The sequence below is a fragment of the Arachis hypogaea genome, chromosome 4 (assembly GCF_003086295.3).
Source record: "Arachis hypogaea cultivar Tifrunner chromosome 4, arahy.Tifrunner.gnm2.J5K5, whole genome shotgun sequence".
NCBI lineage: Eukaryota > Viridiplantae > Streptophyta > Magnoliopsida > Fabales > Fabaceae > Arachis > Arachis hypogaea.
This window is the reverse complement of record NC_092039.1, coordinates 3,075,855-3,096,290: the sequence shown is the minus strand read 5'-3', so window position 1 is coordinate 3,096,290 and position 20,436 is coordinate 3,075,855. Positions and strand designations below refer to the sequence as shown.

At 36.2% G+C, this 20,436-nt stretch overlaps 2 protein-coding genes and 2 pseudogenes across 2 annotated transcripts; 3 read left to right on the top strand and 1 right to left on the bottom strand.

Annotated features, from left to right (window-relative positions):
- The first annotated feature begins 1,456 nt into the window (after positions 1-1,456).
- Positions 1,457-3,411, top strand: LOC112798328 (shaggy-related protein kinase kappa-like; annotated as a pseudogene).
- Positions 3,412-5,073: 1,662 nt separating this feature from the next.
- LOC112795757 (stromal 70 kDa heat shock-related protein, chloroplastic-like) lies at positions 5,074-8,562 on the top strand (annotated as a pseudogene).
- A 257-nt stretch (positions 8,563-8,819) lies between these two features.
- Positions 8,820-12,080, bottom strand: LOC112795758 (uncharacterized). Its single transcript, XM_025837897.3, has 2 exons — positions 9,978-12,080; positions 8,820-9,895 (listed from the first exon to the last, which is right to left on the bottom strand). The coding sequence occupies exons 1-2, from the start codon at positions 10,183-10,185 to the stop codon at positions 8,982-8,984; spliced, it is 1,122 nt and encodes a 373-aa protein (XP_025693682.1). The 5' UTR covers positions 10,186-12,080; the 3' UTR covers positions 8,820-8,981.
- A 2,095-nt stretch (positions 12,081-14,175) lies between these two features.
- Positions 14,176-20,397, top strand: LOC112795755 (MACPF domain-containing protein At4g24290). Its single transcript, XM_025837894.2, has 8 exons — positions 14,176-14,537; positions 14,626-14,985; positions 15,857-16,095; positions 16,749-16,950; positions 17,685-17,753; positions 17,962-18,148; positions 18,803-18,969; positions 19,454-20,397. Exons 2-8 carry the CDS (start codon positions 14,725-14,727, stop codon positions 20,141-20,143), a joined length of 1,815 nt encoding a protein of 604 aa, XP_025693679.1. The 5' UTR covers positions 14,176-14,537; positions 14,626-14,724; the 3' UTR covers positions 20,144-20,397.
- The last annotated feature ends 39 nt before the right edge of the window (positions 20,398-20,436 follow it).

Genomic DNA, 20,436 nt, shown 5'->3' with positions numbered 1-20,436 from the left:
CTTTTATTGATTCTAATTTAGGTAAATTTTTTTTTTAATGCACTCAAAATCTATATAAATCCCACACTGAAAGGAAATATTTCTGAATTGCAACTAGCATTATGTTCACAAACAAATAGTTAACATAAGATTTTTCATCAAGAAAAACTTATTTTGTTACATCCCATTTTCATCTTACTATTTGTTGAAAATTTTATACACCTACTTATTCCTATATCCTCAAAGGTCTATTTCTGTGCATAGCAACTAAAGGTGACTTGCTTTAAAACTACTTTCCAGTTGTTATTCTCTTAATCATTGGGTGCACTCTGAAGCTTCTCATTTTAGGCTTGTGGTGATTGTTTAATGTATAGTTTTGTCAATGCTGGAAACTAGGAGTGTTTTAGCATAATCAAATACTTCCTGTTGCTCTATATGAAAATGCCAGACTTCATTTATCATAAGTGACTGTCGTGTTTCTTGAACATGTAGCCTCATTGCCTCTAGTAATATTTGTGAATTTAAGTTATGCTTAATTTAACACAAAGATGGTAGATCTTTGTCTGGTATACTTTATGATGGCATTAGTTACTATTTGTCGTACTCAGATAAACATTACTTGTGTCAGGTGAAACCCACACCACTCATCACTGAAACTATATGTATTTTGAAGTGCTAAAGTGTTGTAAGATTTTTGTGCTTAGTACACTGATTGTAGATAGAGTTTTTTTCGTTTTTACTCAAGCTTCATCCATGTTATTAATTCATCAGGTGAAAGGAGAACCCTAATGTTTCTTACAATCTGTTCAAGATACTATCGGTGCTCCAGAACTTATCTTTGGTGCCACCTGAATATACAACCCGATAGATATATGGTCAATCTGGTTGTGTAATGCTGAATACTTCTGGACAGGTAAGTTGATGCTTGAATAAATAGGTCTTTCCTCATTCTTCTCTTCCCTAAGCTCAACTTATATTGCAGCCTTTGTTTCCTGGAGAGAGTGGAGTCGATCAACTTGTTTAAATCATCAAGGTGAGGATTGCCCATGCGTTTTATAAGATTTTGGATTTGTCTGTCATAGAATTTAGTAATCCTTGAATATTTAGTGATTATGAAATATTTGTTTGTAATTTTTGTAAAGTTAGGTCAGTTGATTCTGCTAGAAATTATATATGTTGTGGGTTATTCCATGGATTTTGCTATATTTCCTGGCTCAAGGAAAGGGAAATTTAAGGTTTTATTTTTGCGCAAAGATTTCCAGTCTTGCTTGTATAAATGCTTTTCGTGTGTGTTTATTATCTCTTTCTTCAATCAAGTGAGATACAGCAATTTCTTTACAAACAGATTTTCCCTAGTTCTGTTATTATTCTAATGAAATAGCATTCCTTTTTCACTAATCCCCGAAAGGAGTCCTGATTTTATTATTTACTTTTAATTTCAGGTTTTGGGAACTCCAACAAGGAGGAGATAAAATGCATGAACCCAAATTATACTGAATTTAAGTTTCCACAGATAAACCTCATCCATGGCACAAGGTACAGGCTCTATGTGCTTTACTTTCATTCTTTAATACACTGTAAAAGTGTGAATGCGTTTGGTAATTTGGGATCAAGGTTCAATGTGTTTATGCTAATGGTTTGCCTGATTAGCTAGGTTTTGGCCACAGTTTACCATTTACCTGTACTAGATACTTCCTCCAAGTTACATTTCGGCGGCATGTTTCTTTTGAAAACATTTGCATGCTTTTTCTCCAGTGTTTGTAAATAATAAGCAAATCTGGGCGATTGAGCTGCTGGATTTAGTTTAACGTCAATCGTCTTGAGTATTATTCCTTAAGTGTGTGAAGGAGATGTTTCATCTTTATAGAGGATAAGTGTCATTGATGCGAAAGGAAAGCATAATCCTTTCTACTGTCGGATATCTTCCCTAATTAGGGAATCTTTCAAAAGATAAAATAGAATAATCAGCTATACTCTATTACATTTGAAACAAGAAAATATTTTGAAGCCAGTGACTTGGTACTGATGGTCAGGACTTGGTCTCTGATTTCCTTACATTTTGCAGTGCTATCTTCACCGCTTATTCTTTATTTGATCCATGTATGGGTACACCATCTTCTAGTCTAATTGCACGTGTTGTAGTATGATCAAATCATTATCGTCCTGGTTATTATGGCACTAGATAGAGTTGTCTGTCAATTTAGGATCTGTCTTCTCTCTGAGTTTGATATGTGGCCGCACGGGGCTATTGACCTGATATGGATACGGTTGGATCAGCCTTGATTTCAAGGACCATGTGAGATTAATACTAGATTAGGGTCAATTTTTGACTATATTGATGCTCTCTAGTCACTTTCAGAGATGCTTGAAGCGTACAACAGTGCTAGATGTTAAAAATTGTTATATGCTTCTTAATTGTGGTTCCCTGTGGATGGTTGTGACGTATTCAGCATCATAATCAAGGAATATACATTAATGTCAGCGTTGAATCTATGTCTATATTCTTAAGCTGTAATGTGCTTTGGTGTGTAGCTATTCATTGGCATATGCAAGAGTATTGGTAAAACTTACAGTAGTTAAAAGGAATCTTATTCGCATGGAGTATTTAGTAATGAACAAATGATATCATAATTTACAGGTCTTTCAAAAACGTTTACCCCCAGAAGCAGTAGACCTTGTCTGTAGATTTTTCAGTACTCTCCCAATCTGCGATGCACTGCCGTAAGTTTGGACTCTCCATTTCTTGTTTTGTTTTCTATTTTCGTTTCAATTGAATTATTTGGTCCATGTTATGGCACTGCAGTTGGAAGCTTGCATTCATCCCTTCTTCGATGAGTTGAGGGACCCTAACACCCGGCTTCCTAATGGTCGCCCACTGCCACCTCTGTTTAATTTTAAGCCTCAGGGTAAGTTAAGGTACCTATAATATCGATCAACACAATCTAGTTTTGAAATTCTAACGATAACTCAACATCAACGTGATCATAGTAATGTATTGAGGAATAAAAAATTGGGGTTGGATCATTGAGGAATTGTTTATGGTACAAGTAAAGATTTTTGTTTTATTATTCCATAGTAAACCTTTTTGTTTTTCCTCTCATGGGGGATTCTTTTCAAATTTTGTTTGTGTTGCATGGCCCCGACCTACTGACTTCGTATTGATCCTTGCAGAACTTTCAGGGATACCACCTGATGTCATCAGTCGGCTTATTCCAGAGCATGCTCGTAAGCAGAACTTGTTCATGGCATTGCATAACTAGCAAGTTATTTTTCCTTTTTTCTCCCCAGTACTAGCACTCTAGCAGGCTGTAAATTATCGGGTGCATCTGAGAAAGAAAACAAAGAATGCCACAGAAAATTCCTAGGATTACCCTTATATTATTATATGATAATATAATATATCATATATAAAGTTGAACGTTTTAATTTTCTTGTCGGAGGAGGGTTCTTTTCTCTTGTTGCTTAGAGAATGTTTGCGTATAAAAATCTCAATACAATACAGGTGCTCCGACTATTTTAGGCCCTGTTTGGTGCCTGGCACAGGATGAAGCATGATGGTATGCATATAAAATGATGGTCTTTTTAATTTTGTATGAATGGCGAGTCATTAGCTGCTTATGATTTTTTTATGTTTTTATTTTAGTTTTTCTTTTTTAATTTATTTTATGGGTTTGCATAGTGTTTCGGAATTCGCTTTTGGTGCTATGAAGTTTAAACAAACATTTAAACATGCAGGCGTGTGTTTGAGACCCCCCCCCCCCCCCAACCCCCAAAACAGGACATGCTTATATTCTAAATACAATAGATTATTTGAAAATTACTTTTGTATTCAAACAAATTATTTACTTCAGAAAACAATTTTACAAATAAAAAATATTAAAACTAAAATTTTCAGCATTTTCAAATACATGTCCATTGTATTATTGAAATGGCTATTTTAAGTGGTGCTAGTATGTTGCCTTCACAATGGAAGGTTAGAGAGGGCATGATCATGGTTCCATTAATAATACAATGCAAGGGCTGAAAACTAAGTTGATAAACCAGTAAGGAAGGGAACGAAACTTCAAAAAGAAAGAAGTGATCACCAAGAGGAACGTACGTTGTTGCTGTTGCAGTGTTGCCTGTTGGAGACCACTTTCTTCGTCATTCATTCACAAAAGGAGTAGGTCACTAGCTTGCTCAAATTCAAGGTCAATTGGTTAATTATGCAACTTTTAATTTTGCATAACAAGCTCTCCCTTCTTATGTTCAGCTAAAAATTAGCATATGGTAGTCGGTCAATTATTTTAGGAAATGGAAATTTAATTTACTAACAAGGTCAGAAAGAAATGTAGGTATATGCATCATTACGTAAGTTGAAGTTAGAGAACAATTTGTGCAGTAAAGAGAGCGCACGCTACACAACTTGTTAGCCTCGCCAAACGAGACATCCTCGTCTATATTCGAATTAGAATTTTATAAGCCTTAATATATACTAAGATGCAAATACAAAGTTTATTATAAAAGAGAAAAAGAGAAGGGTATTGCACTACATTACAAGAATGATAAGGACTTATGCCAATTGCCAAGGCCTGTCAATTTGTTCACCTCACCACATCGTTCATGTGGCTTCCCGAGAATTCTACTACTAAGGTGTGCCTCATGAATATAAGCTACTAGAATCATCCTATTTCTTTAGATAGATCCCGTTCTACGAAGTCCGAAAATTGAAATAGTATATATATAATAAGGTTTTTAATTTTTTTTTGCTATAAAAGATCTTTTTATATGGTCATCTGATTGTACTAAACTGTATAACCCAGTGTTGATTGAACATTTAGATTATTTTATTAAATAGTATGTTTTTTTAAATCATTTTATAATTTTATAAAAATCTAAATACTAGAAAGTCAAAATGACTATTCTAAAAGTCAGCTGAATTAACGAAGTATGAATGGATCATGGATGAAGAACCTAACCTACCACCAGCCTCGCCGGGTCAAAACAAAGGGAAAATGGAGCCCCGAAAATCCAACGGGCAAGCATAGGATGATTCTAGAATAGGTACACGTGGCAGCACGCATAACCCTCATCCTCTCGTCAAAAACCCAAACCCTTCCTCATTGCAGGTTGCTGCTTGTTGCTGCTCTATCTTCTATTCATTTCTCTTCCACCAAATCCTTTCTCTTCCAAGAATTAGATTAGGGTTCGGGTTAGGGATTTCCCATAGAAATGGCTTCTTCAAGCGCCCAGATACACGGTCTCGGAACTCCATCCTTCGCCGGCAGTGCCTCCCTCAAGAAGCAAAATAGTCACCGGACGGTGTTCCTCGGCCAGAGGCTCAGCTCCCCATCGTTCCCGCGCTCCGCGTTCCTCAAGCTCAGGAGCACCGCCGCTCGCAGAGGTTACAACGTTGGTCCTCTCAGAGTCGTCAATGAGAAGGTCGTCGGCATCGATTTGGGAACCACCAACTCCGCCGTGGCTGCCATGGAAGGAGGCAAGCCACCATCATCACTAACGCCGAGGGTCAGAGGACTACCCCTTCCGTCGTTGCCTACACCAAGACCGGCGACAGGCTGGTTGGCCAGATTGCGAAGCGGCAGGCGGTGGTGAACCCGGAGAACACCTTCTTCTCCGTTAAGAGGTTTATCGGAAGGAAGATGTCGGAGGTGGACGAGGAGTCCAAGCAGGTCTCCTACAAAGTCATTAGGGATGAGAACGGCAATGTCAAACTCGACTGCCCCGCCATCGGCAAGCAGTTCGCCGCCGAAGAGATTTCCGCTCAGGTTTTCATTGTTCCTCTTCGATTCTTTTTTTTTTTTTGTATAATTTCTTCAATTTGTGCTGATAGTGTTGCATGCCATAGATAGGGTTCATGTTCCGTGAGTGATTTTGGGGCATTTTTTGGGTGTTAGGTTTTGAGGAAGCTTGTGGATGATGCTTCAAAGTTTTTGAATGACAAAGTAACAAAGGCCGTGGTCACTGTGCCTGCTTACTTCAACGATTCTCAAAGGACTGCTACAAAGGATGCTGGTCGGATTGCTGGTTTGGAAGTTCTTCGTATCATAAATGAACCAACTGCTGCCTCCCTTGCCTATGGATTTGAAAAGAAGAATAATGAAACAATCCTTGTGTTTGACCTTGGCGGTGGTACTTTTGATGTCTCGGGTATGGAAAACAACACAATTCTGGTGTCCCTTGTTTGTTAAAATAGTTGTGTTGATACCTGTATTCATTTGTTTTTTACTCTGGTTCAGTGCTTGAGGTTGGTGATGGAGTGTTTGAAGTGTTGTCTACTTCTGGAGATACACACTTGGGTGGTGATGACTTTGATAAGGTTGGAATTCTTCCATTCTATTTTAGCATGATAAGTTATTGGCTTTTGTTCTGTATAATGTATTATATCTAAATGTTTCATGTTATTATCGTGTGGTTGTAGAGAATTGTCGATTGGCTGGCTGGAAACTTCAAGAGGGATGAAGGTATTGATCTTTTGAAAGATAAACAAGCTCTTCAGCGCCTTACCGAGACAGCTGAAAAAGCAAAAATGGAGCTCTCGTCATTGACCCAAACAAACATCAGGTATTTTACTTCTTCACGGAGCAGTCTCCAGCCAAGCTAATAGTTTTTTTGAATGTGCTTTCCTTGCTTTGTGAAAACTCCTGAGATATTGATTTGTATGTTTTCAGTTTGCCGTTCATAACCGCTACAGCAGATGGCCCCAAGCATATTGAGACCACCCTTACAAGGGCTAAATTTGAAGAATTATGTTCAGATCTTCTTGATAGGTAATGATAGCTATTCCTTTTTTCCCCCAAAATGACAAACCTTCTTGATGCTCCATATCTAAAATGCAGCAAAAATACTCATGTATCATGTATAATGATGTATAATCCTGTATAATGATGTATAATCTTGTATAATGATGATCCTTGCATGAATTATGTGACAGGCTAAAGACCCCAGTTGAAAATTCATTGAGAGATGCAAAGCTCAATATTAAGGATATTGATGAGGTGATTCTTGTGGGTGGATCAACACGTATCCCTGCTGTCCAGGAGCTTGTAAAGAAGATGACTGGGAAGGACCAAATGTCACTGTCAATCCAGATGAAGTGGTTGCCCTTGGTGCTGCAGTTCAGGTTGGATCTTGCTGTTTTCTTGAGAAAATTTTCAACTTGATTATTTTTGGTTGGGAGGTTGATTCCTTTTATTATTAGTTTTCGGGGTGGGTTTGGTGCCAGAATTATTTGTTATGCATGATAATTGTTTTCTGGGTACCATGTTGGCTAGATTCTGACTGATGTCTTCTGAATTTTTCAATTTATGTTAGGCTGGTGTCTTGGCTGGTGATGTCAGTGACATTGTTTTGTTGGATGTTACACCATTGTCTTTGGGTCTAGAAACTCTTGGTGGTGTAATGACAAAGATTATCCCAAGAAACACTACTCTTCCCACCTCGAAATCAGAGGTCTTCTCAACAGCTGCTGATGGACAGACCAGTGTAGAGATCAATGTGCTTCAGGGCGAGAGAGAATTTGTCAGGGACAATAAATCTCTTGGTAGCTTCCGTTTGGATGGTATCCCTCCTGCACCTCGTGGGGTTCCTCAGATTGAAGTCAAATTCGACATTGATGCCAATGGTATTCTCTCAGTCACTGCGATAGATAAGGGCACAGGCAAGAAACAAGATATTACAATTACTGGTGCTAGCACCTTGCCTAATGATGAGGTAAATTAATTACATATTTGAACTACAAATGGAACTGAATTTATCCTTTTGGTATTGTTGCCATTTGCCAACCTCCTCTTTTTGTTTTTTCTTTTAATCTTTTTAAAAATGAAAAACTTCCCAATATTAAGATGACATTAATTATAAGTTAGAAGGTTGAATGACATGTGGCTTGAATGTAATGTAATGCAGGTAGATAGGATGGTAAAGGAAGCGGAGAAATTTGCAAAGGAGGACAAAGAGAAGAGAGATGCTATTGACACCAAGAACCAGGCGGATTCAGTTGTGTACCAGACTGAGAAGCAGTTGAAAGAGCTTGGAGACAAGGTTCCTGGCCCCGTGAAGGAGAAGGTTGAAGCAAAATTGGGAGAGCTTAAAGATGCAATTTCAGGTGGTTCAACCCAAGCCATTAAGGATGCCATGGCTGCTCTCAACCAGGAAGTTATGCAACTTGGCCAGTCCCTATACAACCAGCCAGGAGCTGCAGGCGCAGGTCCTGCTGCGCCTGAATCTGGTGGCCCTACAGAATCATCGGGCAAGGGAACAGATGGAGATGTGATCGATGCTGATTTTACAGACTCTAAGTGAGGAGCAAGACGGATTATCCAATAGCTTTTTTTTTTTTTGGTGCTGAGTTTGTAGTGATTTTTGTCAATGGAAGAGTGGGTGTCTGTTTCAATTTAAAGTTAGACACGGGTTTTTATAGGTGCTCATTGATAGTTCGCGTTGTACCTCTTGGAAATTTTGGCTATGAAATACAGTTTCGAGGATGGTATTTACAGTCACCAAAAAAATTTATGGTATTACAGGCTGAAATTGTCGTAAAAATTCCTTGTTGATTCAAGATTAGATAAATAATAGATTTTTATTTCATTTCGTTGCTTTCCTTAGTATTGTTGAATGATAGTGTCTATTCAGTATGCTGTAATGTAACACGATTAGCTTGCGGGTTTAATTGTATATGTAAATCATGTGCTGGGTTTGAATTGAGAGTGGAGTAATGGTACCACGATGGTGTTTTGCTCTGTTCCTCCGCAGAGCGTATGTGCGTCCTTTACGGTTAAAAGACCCTGTTTGATTGGGGAAGGGAATCTAGAGAGAAGGAAATATGGTGAACTACTGCATAGATGTATTTACAAATGAAATTAATATTATACTGTAGAAAACAAAGCTGTATTTACAATTAACGTTCCCCAGCAAAAATTCCTTCTAGCTTAGGTTATCTTCCTATAAATAAAACAATAGAAAAATGAAATGAAAAGCCTTTACACAAGAACAAGGGAGGAAATTGGTTATTCCCATATAGAGTTTCTAGGACTCTGAGGCACACTACCAACTCTTTCACCCATGCCACCACCGTATGCTGGAGATTCATCGTAGTATCCGTACCCTTTTGGGGGTCTGCAATTATTATTATTAGTAGGCGGATAATAATAGTTGAAAGTACTACTACTACTATTTGCACTCCTGCTACCCATATCCGACCTCCTCAGCGCCAAAAGCGGCGGCGGCCTTCCCATCCCAACTAATTGATCTTGTGTCGCGGTTCTTTGATAAGAAGCAGGCAGATGAGCAGGAGGATGGTGGCCTTGGTTCTGGCCCTGACCCTGGCTCTGGCCCTGGTTCTGACTCTGGTGGCTCGGGGAATGATTGTGATAATGGTTATGGTGTTCATGCTGTTGAACGGCAAGGCTGTGAATGTTGCTTAGGCTAGAAATGCTGGGAGAGCTGTGCACTCTATGCATGGTGCTACGGCGGCCTAGACCGAGACCGAGAATGTGGCCGTGGAAGGGCGGCGATTCGTGGACCAGATCCGTGGTGTGACCGTCTGGGGAGTTGGATTTGGGGGATGAACAGGCAGAGGGGGCGTTGAATGCAGCCCTAATTGGACTAGGCCTTGACCTTGGGCTTATGCGCTGGAAGCCGTTAATGGCATCAATGTAGCGCTGCTCCAAGGGGTAGGGCTCAGTCCCTGATGTTCCTTGGTTATCTTTGTCCACCACCAAAAGCGGCTTCGACGGGCACATGAATGTCCGCAGCATGGGAGCTCCTCCAACTTCGTGACGGTCATGCTCGTCAATCATATGCTTTAGATCCTCGTCGTTCCTCACCGATACCAGTGTGTCCAGATCTTCCGGCACCAGCTGATACTTTAGCACCATGCTTTCTCCTCCTTCGATCATTCCATGCAGCTTCTTCATCAACTCTAAAAGAAACAAACAAACGTCACAAATGTTAGGTTTTCCATTCCACGGAATTTTGGGATTTCGTGAATCAAGTGTTCTCACCGTGGAAAGTGACGTTCCTAGGGACAGAAACGACGCGAGTCTCGCCGCCGACGTACTTGAGGAGGCCATCGGAGGGACGGGGAAGAACCTTGCCACCATGGCTGCACATGAACTTGACCTTGCTCTTTGGAGAGGAGGCTGCGGATTCCGGGTTTGCTGTTTCATCAGCGCCGTTGGCAACGCTAACATCGCCTCCTTCTCCCGCCATGGTCGATTGTTCCTTCTCTTAGTGGAATCGATTTGATTTGGAGAATGAAAGAAATCAAAAGACGAAAAGAAAGTGAAATGAAAAGGAAGAAAGAAGAATGATTCGATTTGGGAATAAGAAGCAAGTTTCTAATTGAGGGTGTTCGATTTGAGGCAGTTATTCGCTGCTCCTATATTCGCGTTTTCATCAACCGCTCAATCCTTTTACCCTCTTTCTGAGGGAATTCAATTTGAATCTCTCTCTCTTGCATTACCTTTTTTTAATATTTTGTTCACGATATTTTTTAACTCAATATGATAAAAATTAATTTAAACTATATTTAAAATTTATTATCGATCAATAAATTATTATATACATAAAATAAAATTCGAATAATTATTTGAATAACTCAAATTGATTACTCTCACAGGTAGAGACTGGAATACAATAACGCCTATTATTTATGCATTTATAATTCTATATTAGCTATCCATAATTAAAATGTTGCGCATATATTGTGTTAAATAATTTGATTAGTAATTTTTAATTATCATCTCCCTAGTGTTTTTTCTTTTTGGTGACTTCCTAGTGTTATTTGTTATATCAGTAGTAATATTTATTTAAATTTATCACATGAATATGCCATTTTTTTTTTGGTGACTAAATAGAAAAGAAAGAAAAAAGAGACAAAACCAAATTAATTGGCTAGGGTCATATCTAAATCTATTAGATGTTGAAGCTCGCTCCATGGTTGGCTCCAATTCGAATGAATGTCCGCGACACATGAATATGCCAGTTTAGATATCCATAAATAACATTATTGTTATTATTATTACTAGGCATCCATTTATTTATTAATTTATTTTTTATAATTAAATATAAAATTAATTAACACGGTGACAAATTGTTTATTTTAAGAAAAAAATATACATCAACATTTTTCCCATTCCTATTATATATAATATATAATATAAATAAAAATTACATAGGTATTTGATTAATATTACTATGCCTTGAGTGATTAAGACAGAGCACACGTGCCTTAACAGCACATGGCAGCAGCAGGTGTTGCTTGAACAATATGCTACAATAGCAATATTTATTCATACATACAAAATTATTAACATACATCTTTTCTTAATAATTCCTTCCAATTTTACCAAATGTACCTTTTAACAAACTATCAGGCAAATCAAAATGATTTATTGAGCGCAGGTTTAAATGAAAGTCGTCGTAAATCTACTTTTTCGGAATGAAAGCAATAAAATACGCAGAGATTTTGCCAAAATTATACATAAATAGATCCGTACTTAACATTACTGAAATGATTATATAATAAATAAAGTTGTAGGCAGGTCTTCAAATGTTTACTGACCAAACAAAATTAACCAAAAACAATCACCATTTATTTTATTTAGCATTCGTTGATTGTATTAATAATTAATAAATACTAAATAAGACAAATTTCGACTATTTTTCTTTTCTTTGTAAAAATTACGTAGAACTCAAAAGAGCACTACTAGAGTCCAAGAAGGCGCTTACAAGCTTTAAAGATCTTGCTTCCTTCCCTTCCAGTACTGTGCTTCTTGTTTGCCCTGACCGGAACATCACTTTCCGGTGATGTTATTGCCACGTAGTGGTGGTCATGGATCCTACAGTACCTCTCTGAAACCGATGAAGATCTTCTCATTGAGAATGCCTTCTTGAGAAACCCACCAGAAGAAGAAGAAACTGAACCAGTCCTTCCCAATATCACACCAAATCTCTCTCCTCCTCCTGATGAGAAATCTATAGATCTTGATTTGTGGGCACTACTTATTTTAGAATACCCAGCGTTGTTGTTCATTGTGATTGTGAGAGAAAGAAAGAAAGAAAGTGATAGGAATGTGGGGGCAGTAATTCAATTGAGAAGAAAATTGCATACGTGTGTGGATGCATGTGTGTATATAACATGAGATGAGATAGATTTGGGTTATGATTGCAGGTAAAAATTACTATGGTAACTAACAACTACTAACAACAAACAATGAAATAATGTAACAAGAGTAGTGTTTGGAAATGTTTGGTAACTAAAGAAAATCAATAAAAAACAACCAAAATTTGTCTTATTTAGTATTTATTAATTGTTGTAAGGCAAGTTCGGGCTGCTTTTTTTCTTTTTCTCTCTAGAATAGAGTGCTAGGGGACAATAACTTTTGTGATTTATAGTAATCAAATAGCCATCAATGATAATTTTAATGGTGAGAGATTAGTATAAGATTTTATCTAATAACTCATTTCTTTGCTGATTATATGCTGGTCAGAATTTAATAAAGTTATTCATCCCTCAACTTTTTTATGTAACAATGTTAGATGCACGCCCATCAAAATTTATTTTTTTTTTATTAATTAATCATTAATGTTTAAAAAATATAAAATAAAATATATTATTAAATTAAAAAAATTAAGTAAATAATAAAATAATAGTCAAAAACAAAAGATCCTGATAATTCTTTGTATTTCTCTAAATAATGTGTGGTGGTGATACATAGTTACAGTAAGATCAGAGTGTAATGAAGGAAAAGCCTTGGTACTGGAACTCACATGTCCTCATGTGAATTCTCAACTGCCGACGCTAGCTACCATTTTATCAAATAATACTCCTCTAAATCAATAAATTTAAAAAAATAATTAATATTACTTCATTTTTTATTTTTTGGAGAACTAAATTGTAGAATTATAATTTAATTTTAAAGTTTAAAATTTAGAATGAAAAAATAATTTAAACCAAATTTTAATTCTAATATTAAGTTTTTGTTTTACTATATTTTTAATATAAACCGTTGAATTTTTTTAAAAAATAAATGACTAATTAGATTAATTACATAATCTGATATTTTATTCATTACTTATACTGATGGATTATTTACTGAAAAATACTGCAATAACCTTTTTTTTTTACTATATCATTCATAAAGTATATTACAGAATTATCATTCACTAATATAATTTTTTTTTGAACTGACTCTTTTTCTTTTACTATTTTACTAATATTTTTTCTTCATTGTTTTTTACAATTATATTAAACACGTGGACGGTGGATCCCAAAGTCCCAACTTTTTAAAGCCATAATCACCAAATCATTGTGGACTGCCATGGAATCTATTCACACTGCCTTTTAAAATTTTAGTACAACATGTTAAGAAACTAGTACCACCGAAATGGCGTAAGGTTAAATTGGTTTTGAATATTTTCTTCTACATTTAAAACCCCAAACTTAGGTTGGAAGGCGAAATTAATTTTGGCAGAGACTAAGGTGCAATGGATTTCACATAAAGTTGATATTTGAGAATCATTAGATGATTAATAGATTTGACTAAATTTTCACCTAACAGCTTTCAAATATTAATTTCACATGAAATCGACTTCACCTAAATTTTCACCTTGATTTTGACGAAAATTATCCAAACACATAGTGCAGTGCACCGTTTCAATGTTCTAACATATATAGTGTGGGGTTAAAAATCATTGAAAAACAAAACACAAATTGTATAACTTTTTATAGTAATGGGGTTTCACAGCAGCACATGATAAGAATATATACATATAGAAGGGTTTTATAGAAAAAAAAGAGAGAAATAAAAATGAAAAAATATTTTTTAATCTACTTGGTAAATAGAAATAACAATTAAATTACCTTTCATCACATGATCAAATTTATTCCTGAAAAAAGAAACCAAATTCATTGAAACACTTTTTTTTTCATGTTAACTTGCTTAATTAATGACATTTAATAATGTGGTTGATTTGTCAACATAGATAGTTCAAAATCAAGGAATTAATTTAATAAATGTAAAATTGAGACATTCATTTAATTATTGTATAAAAATTAGAAAGTCGATTTCATTTTTTTTGTCCTCTTTAAAATTATAAATATTTGAAATTTCAAACATTAGTAATACAAAATAAAACAAAAATTAATTTTTAATACACTCATAATATAAAAATTTTATATAATTATTTCATATAATTATAAAATTGTTTTACACTCAATCTGAGTCCACAAAATCTGCAGTTGAATGTTGAAACTTCAAACTTGAAAGTTGACACCAACAGCAACGCCAAGGCTCCAAGCTTTCTCACTCCTTCTCCTTCTCTCTCTCCTCACAGGTTTCACTTCTCTCCCTCTATCCCTCAATTTCACACTCAAAATCCATTCTTTACGTTAGGGTTTCGAAATCCCACGCATTGCTGCTCCTTAACGCCAATTCGCCATCGAGCTTAGCACATGGTCAAGCACAGAAATAGTGATAAGCTTTCAAGCACCGTACTCATGCATGTATGAAGCTGCGAATTACAAGCTCTGACTAAGAATGCTGCATGTGTTGGAATCGGTGGGGCGCCGAATCTCTCAATTCTATCGGTTTTCTTTTAGGGTTACTTGGTCTTATCTCACATTTATGTGCGTTTCATATGTCACAGGTTTTCCATTTTTTTGAAGTTGAACTGAGTGGTGTGTGCTTGAATATGCTAAAGTGTGGAATTTGGTTTTGACTGAGAGGTGATGCGTTGCGCTGAGATATGGCACTTAAAGTTCCAGCTAATAAAGCTGCTGAGATTGCAATTGGGTCCATTGGCCGTGGTTATGATATATCTACTGATCTAAGGCTCAAGTATTGCAAAGGAGATTCCATAAATTCACGTTTAATTGAGATCGATGAACTTGATGTGAGAGAGGTGGTTTTACCGGGTGGAGTTTCAATTCCAAATGTTTCCACATCTATAAAATGTGATAAAGGGGAACGCACTAGATTCAGGTCTGATGTTCTGTCTTTTCAACAGGTAAAATTTCCTTTTTTTCTTGAATTTCGTAAATAACTATTGCTTGAATGAATTTTCTGGCATTGGAAGTTCAGATTTTCCTTTTGTTTCTTCTTTGGAATTAACTTTCCTTCTCTGATGGATATTAGATGATAGATGGGTCAATAAATAAATTAGCAACCTATTTAACTACCACCAACTTTAGTTTTGAATAAACTGAAATATAGGATTGTTATTACTCTAGCCTCAGATTTGCAGAATGGTATTGTCGTTACTGGTAAAAAATTGTGCTGTAATATGTCATTATTCGAAGGGGAGCCTTGGAGCAACAATTGAGTTGTCTCCGCATGACCTCAAGGTCAGGGGTTCATGCCATGGAAATAGTCATTGATGTAATTATCAGGTTAGGCTGCGTATATTACACCCTTTGGATGCGGCCCTTCCCCGGACCCTGCGTTAATGCGGAGTGCTTGTGCACTGGGCTGCCCTTTAATGTGTCATTATTCATTTCTTATGTGTATTCACAATTAGTGGCCAGAGGCAACGAGTGAGTAGTCACTCAACTGATAAGATTGATCTATGTCCATGCAAAAGGTCTTGGGGTTCAATTCTTGTCATATTTAATATCACTATATTCCCTCATTGGATCATGTGGCATATATATAACTCGGTGTACGTCATCTTTGGATTATGAATCTATGTGATTTCTAAATTTCGTTGTATTGAATTTCTTTTTTTCTTTTTTTTTTTTTGGTCATGGTTGGAATTGCATTTCTGAGTGGTTTAAGAAGGAACAGAGCAAAATATAAAAGTTTATTTGTCTCAAAATTTCAATCATTAAGAATTGCATACGTTATCTCCCCCTCATCTGTGTGCTTTTAATTGTTTTCAGATGTCAGAGCAGTTCAATCGGGAATTATCTTTGACTGGTAAAATTCCGTCAGGCCTTTTCAATGCTATGTTTGAATTTTCTGGGAGTTGGCAGAAAGATGCAGCCCATACCAAAACCCTTGCTTTTGACGGGGTGTTAATCACACTTTACACTGTTGCATTAGAGAAGTCTCAGTTAGTACTCTGTGATCATGTTAAAAAGGCTGTACCACCATCTTGGGACCCACCTGAATTAGCAAGGTAAAACAAGCTCTCAAATGGTAAAACTTTTTTAATTTTGATGCCGAACAAAATGTTATTGTTTGAATTCTAATTTTGACCTCTTGGACATGCTTTATCACTTCCTATTATATTGTTTAACCTTTTAATGGTTTTAGGTTTCATGGGCCTTTGGCTTTCATTATATGAAGATTCTATGTATCTATAAGATAGAAAGAAATTTAGCTGTAGCTGAATAGATATAAATCCTTATCAATTCCATCGAGGGGTTTCCAAATTATTTGTGTTGGGATTTATATTTCAGTGATAATGCTAAAACTATGTCAATGCATGCATACAGCTGTGCATTTTTGGTGGCGGGCTTCATTTGATTGGACTTGTTTATGATGGCATATTTGTCTCTATTTTTTATGTTTACCTACAGTTAAATCAATAATATATAAATGGATAGATGGTTATAACCAAATTAGGATTGAGTTGGATCTGTAGTCTTCTTATCATTTAGTTTGTAATCTCAAAGTTACACATTGAGACTAACTTCAGGGTGCAACTTCGACTGACTCTACAAAAAAATAACTTAGTTCTATTATGATAATTGTTTTTATTTATCTTTAACTATATTTTCATTTGAAAGTTGAAACAATAGCCAACTAGTTCCATTCGCAATGTCCCAGATTTATTGAGACCTTTGGTACCCATATTGTTGTTGGAATGAAAATGGGAGGAAAGGATGTAATATATTTGAAGCAGCAGCACTCATCAGCTCTCCAACCTGCTGATGTTCAAAAAAGACTGAAAGAGATGGCAGATAGGAGATTTATGGATGCTACTGGCCAATATACAATTGCTTCAGATCAAGTTTTCCCAAATGAAAAGGTTTGTGAATAACTTTATGCATTTTTTTTCATGATTTGTTTACAATTAGAATAGTTAAAGTCATTTTTTGTATCTTTCTATTACCTTTTTATCTTCGATCTTTGTAGTAACTTAGCACTGTCACATTATAGATATTATTCCGCTGGTGTGGTTAACCACCCCCTTCCCCCCGGTGGCACACCCAAAAAAAAAAAAAGGAAAGAAAACTGCATGTTGCCTTTTGTCTGATATAAATTTCTACCTAAGGTTGTTAATAAATAGATCTCTTTTATTTCACAAGATATTTTTAGTGAGAATATGAAAGTAAAAGCATTAACATTGTACTGTGGCATTTTTTCCATATGGTTTGCCACATGGATCATGATTGTTAAAAAATATTAAATAGAAGAAAGATACTTTCAAAATCTTCAGGGTGTTATGCTATGGCTTGGCTGGAGGATGTGAGGATTATTTGTTTGTTTAAGTATCATTACTCAAATAAATTATTACTTTTTGCTAAGTTTGTGAGTTGTAGTCATTATGTTAAACTGGTTGTATTGATGATATTCTTTGTGATGTTCTCTTGTCCACTTTGAATTGGAGGATATTTAATTAATTCCCATTGAAATGGATAGCTATTCTTTTGGTTGGTCTCTATGTGTGTGTGTGTATATATATATTTTATCCTCCATTTCATTGTATTATTCTTCCCTTATAATGGATATTCTTTTATATATATTTTTTGCTCCCCTTAGTTTGGAATCCGGGAACAGAGGCTAACATTCGCTAATGTGAGTCCATCAAGTTCTTATTCGCATAAGGAGGTATGCATTGAACATTACCCTTGACAATATTTTTGGCAGTTATTGTTATTGTTAGAAACAAGGATAGAATCATATTATATCGAAGAGTATCAAATATGCTCCCTTAGGATTAGTTTTGATATTATCATTACTCTTCGGTATTATATGCTTCTATCCTGGTTTCAAACACTTATTTTAGTACATTGTCCTCAAATTACTTTTAGAGCAGGACATAATATTCACTTGCAAGAGGAGGGGTGGAAGTGATTACAGAAGCCTACCCCACAATGAGTGGTTGCAGACTGTTCAGTTAGAGCCTGATGTTATCTCAATGTCCTTCATTCCAATCACATCTCTCTTGAATGGAGTTCCAGGGAGCGGATTCTTGAGCCATGCCATAAATCTTTATTTAAGATGTGAGAAAATTTTGTTCTATTGTTGCATTTTCATATCTCAATATCCGCATGACTGCATCTATTCTCCACAGACAACGTTAATGTGTGCATATTCCTGGCCTAGAGTGCATTTCTCATATTTTACGTCATAGTTTTTTTCTTTCGTTGTATCATTCTTCTCTTTAGGAGGATTTCTTGTCTTTCATCTTCTTGTCTTAATATTATTCTTTGTTCCAAAAATAAAATAAGATAAGAAATGTTTGTCTTAGTATTTTTGTGTTTCTTATAGATGTTGCAAGTATAATTGTTGTATTAACTGGATATCGTTTTTAGTGCAAATGCTCTTGGCTCTTGGTGTGGTTTTTAAACATGTTTACTAGTTTCTTGCTGGTTGTGTAAGGGAGAAATAATTACATGCCAGCTGAACAAAAAGTGGAGTATTTCAATTTCTTCGCATGCTGAAGTTTTTCTTGAATTTAGATCTTAATTTGGTGGGCTTTGAATAAAACATAACTAACATAAAATACTTATGATTACCTCCCCTATCCAAATGATATTCCGGTGGAGAAATCTTTATGCTACCTAGCTTTTTGAGTCTTTATTTTAGTTTTTTATTCTGCCTAGAATTATAATAAATGGGAAAAAAAGTGTCTCATTTTACATTGATTCTTGCAGATAAACCGCCAATTGAAGAGCTTCACCAGTTCTTGGAATTCCAGTTGCCAAGGCAGTGGGCTCCTGTATTCAGCGAACTTCCTCTTGGTCCACAACGTAAACAACGGAGTTTTTCCTCTTTACAGTTTAGCTTCATGGGGCCAAAGCTATATGTGAACACATCACAGGTAAACATTTTCCTTCTTGGCCCTGGACATCTAGCTATTTCTTGGCTGTGCCTTGATCCTAAGAAATCCACGTTCATGCCCTTTGGATGGTGTTATTTAGCAATTAGCAGGGAAACAAAATAAAAAGTGTGATAGGAAAATCTGTGTGAAATGACTTTTAGGATGTGTAGTAGTTTTATATCTTTATTAGCATGGAGTGATTATTGTGTTTGGTTAGTTTTGCTAAACAAGATATGCATCCTTTCTTGTTTATGTTTTAAGATTATGCTATTAAATTATTCAATTGTTACCATTCATTAACACGGCATTTTCTAACTTGGACATTCTGAAGTTTGTGCTCTACATTCTTTTGTTTTATTTTGCCTTAAGTGGAAACTGGGTGTTTATTATACCAGATAGTTCCTTTAAATGCATCCTCAACTCGAATTATATAACTCAGTAATTTTTGGGCTCAAAAGAAGAATTTCTTTTCATGTTATAACAGGTTGACGTAGGTAACAGACCAGTGACTGGTCTTCGTCTTTATCTTGAAGGTAAAAAGAGTAATCGTCTGGCAATCCATTTACAACACCTTACATCTCTTCCAAAAGTCTTCCAGCTTGAAGATGATCCAAATGGCAACTTTCGGCGTGAGTCCTATGATAAGAGATTCTATGAGAAAGTTCAGTGGAAGAATTTCTCTCATGTGTGCACTTCTCCTGTGGAACCAGAGGATGAAGTTTCCATAGTAACCGGAGCACAACTCCAAGTTGAGAATTATGGCATAAAAAATATACTCTTTCTGAGACTTCGATTCGCAACCGTGCAAGGAGTTAAAGAAGTAAAGCATCCCGAGTGGGATGGATCTCCTGGACTGGGAGCCAAGTCTGGACTGATATCTACTCTCATTAGTCAGCATTTCACAGCAACATTTCAGAAGCCACCTCCACGACCCGCAGATGTTAACATAAATTCTGCTGTCTATCCAGGTGGTCCTCCTGTTCCTGTTCAAGCTCCCAAGCTTCTCAAATTTGTCGACACAACCGAGATGACCAGAGGGCCACAGGAAACTCCAGGCTATTGGGTTGTGTCTGGAGCTAGACTTGCTGTTGAGAAGGGCAGGATCTCTCTGAGAGTTAGGTATTCTTTGTTAACTATATCGCTACCGGATGAAGAAATGTTGGATGATCAGTAGCTAATTCTTTCTGTTGTTCGGGCCCGGCCTTTGCTTTCAAGGAGGGAAGTGAAGTTATCTCCAACAAAGTTGGCGGTTTTGGTAATCAAGGAGTTCATTGAAATGATGTGTAGGGATACAAATGTTGTGTTACTTGAGGAATGCCACTGCTTTACCCTCTTACTCTATTTTCACTCTGCTTTAATTGTAGATTTTCACAGTCCAACAAGAATGACTTGCTCAAAAATACCATTGGATGAATTCACTTTTAGAAATTAATGTGTAGACACGGAATATATATATATATATATATA

Bases quoted from the DNA above. Each gene is read 5' to 3' on its own strand.
- LOC112795755 (XM_025837894.2), top strand. From the start codon at position 14,725: ATGGCACTTAAAGTTCCAGCTAATAAAGCTGCTGAGATTGCAATTGGG. The intron at 17,754-17,961 runs GTATGCATTGAA...CTTTTAGAGCAG, and splicing joins GTTCTTATTCGCATAAGGAG to GACATAATATTCACTTGCAA. The intron at 18,970-19,453 runs GTAAACATTTTC...ATGTTATAACAG, and splicing joins TATATGTGAACACATCACAG to GTTGACGTAGGTAACAGACC.
- LOC112795758 (XM_025837897.3), bottom strand. From the start codon at position 10,185: ATGGCGGGAGAAGGAGGCGATGTTAGCGTTGCCAACGGCGCTGATGAA. The intron at 9,896-9,977 runs GTGAGAACACTT...TGTTTCTTTTAG, and splicing joins TAGGAACGTCACTTTCCACG to AGTTGATGAAGAAGCTGCAT.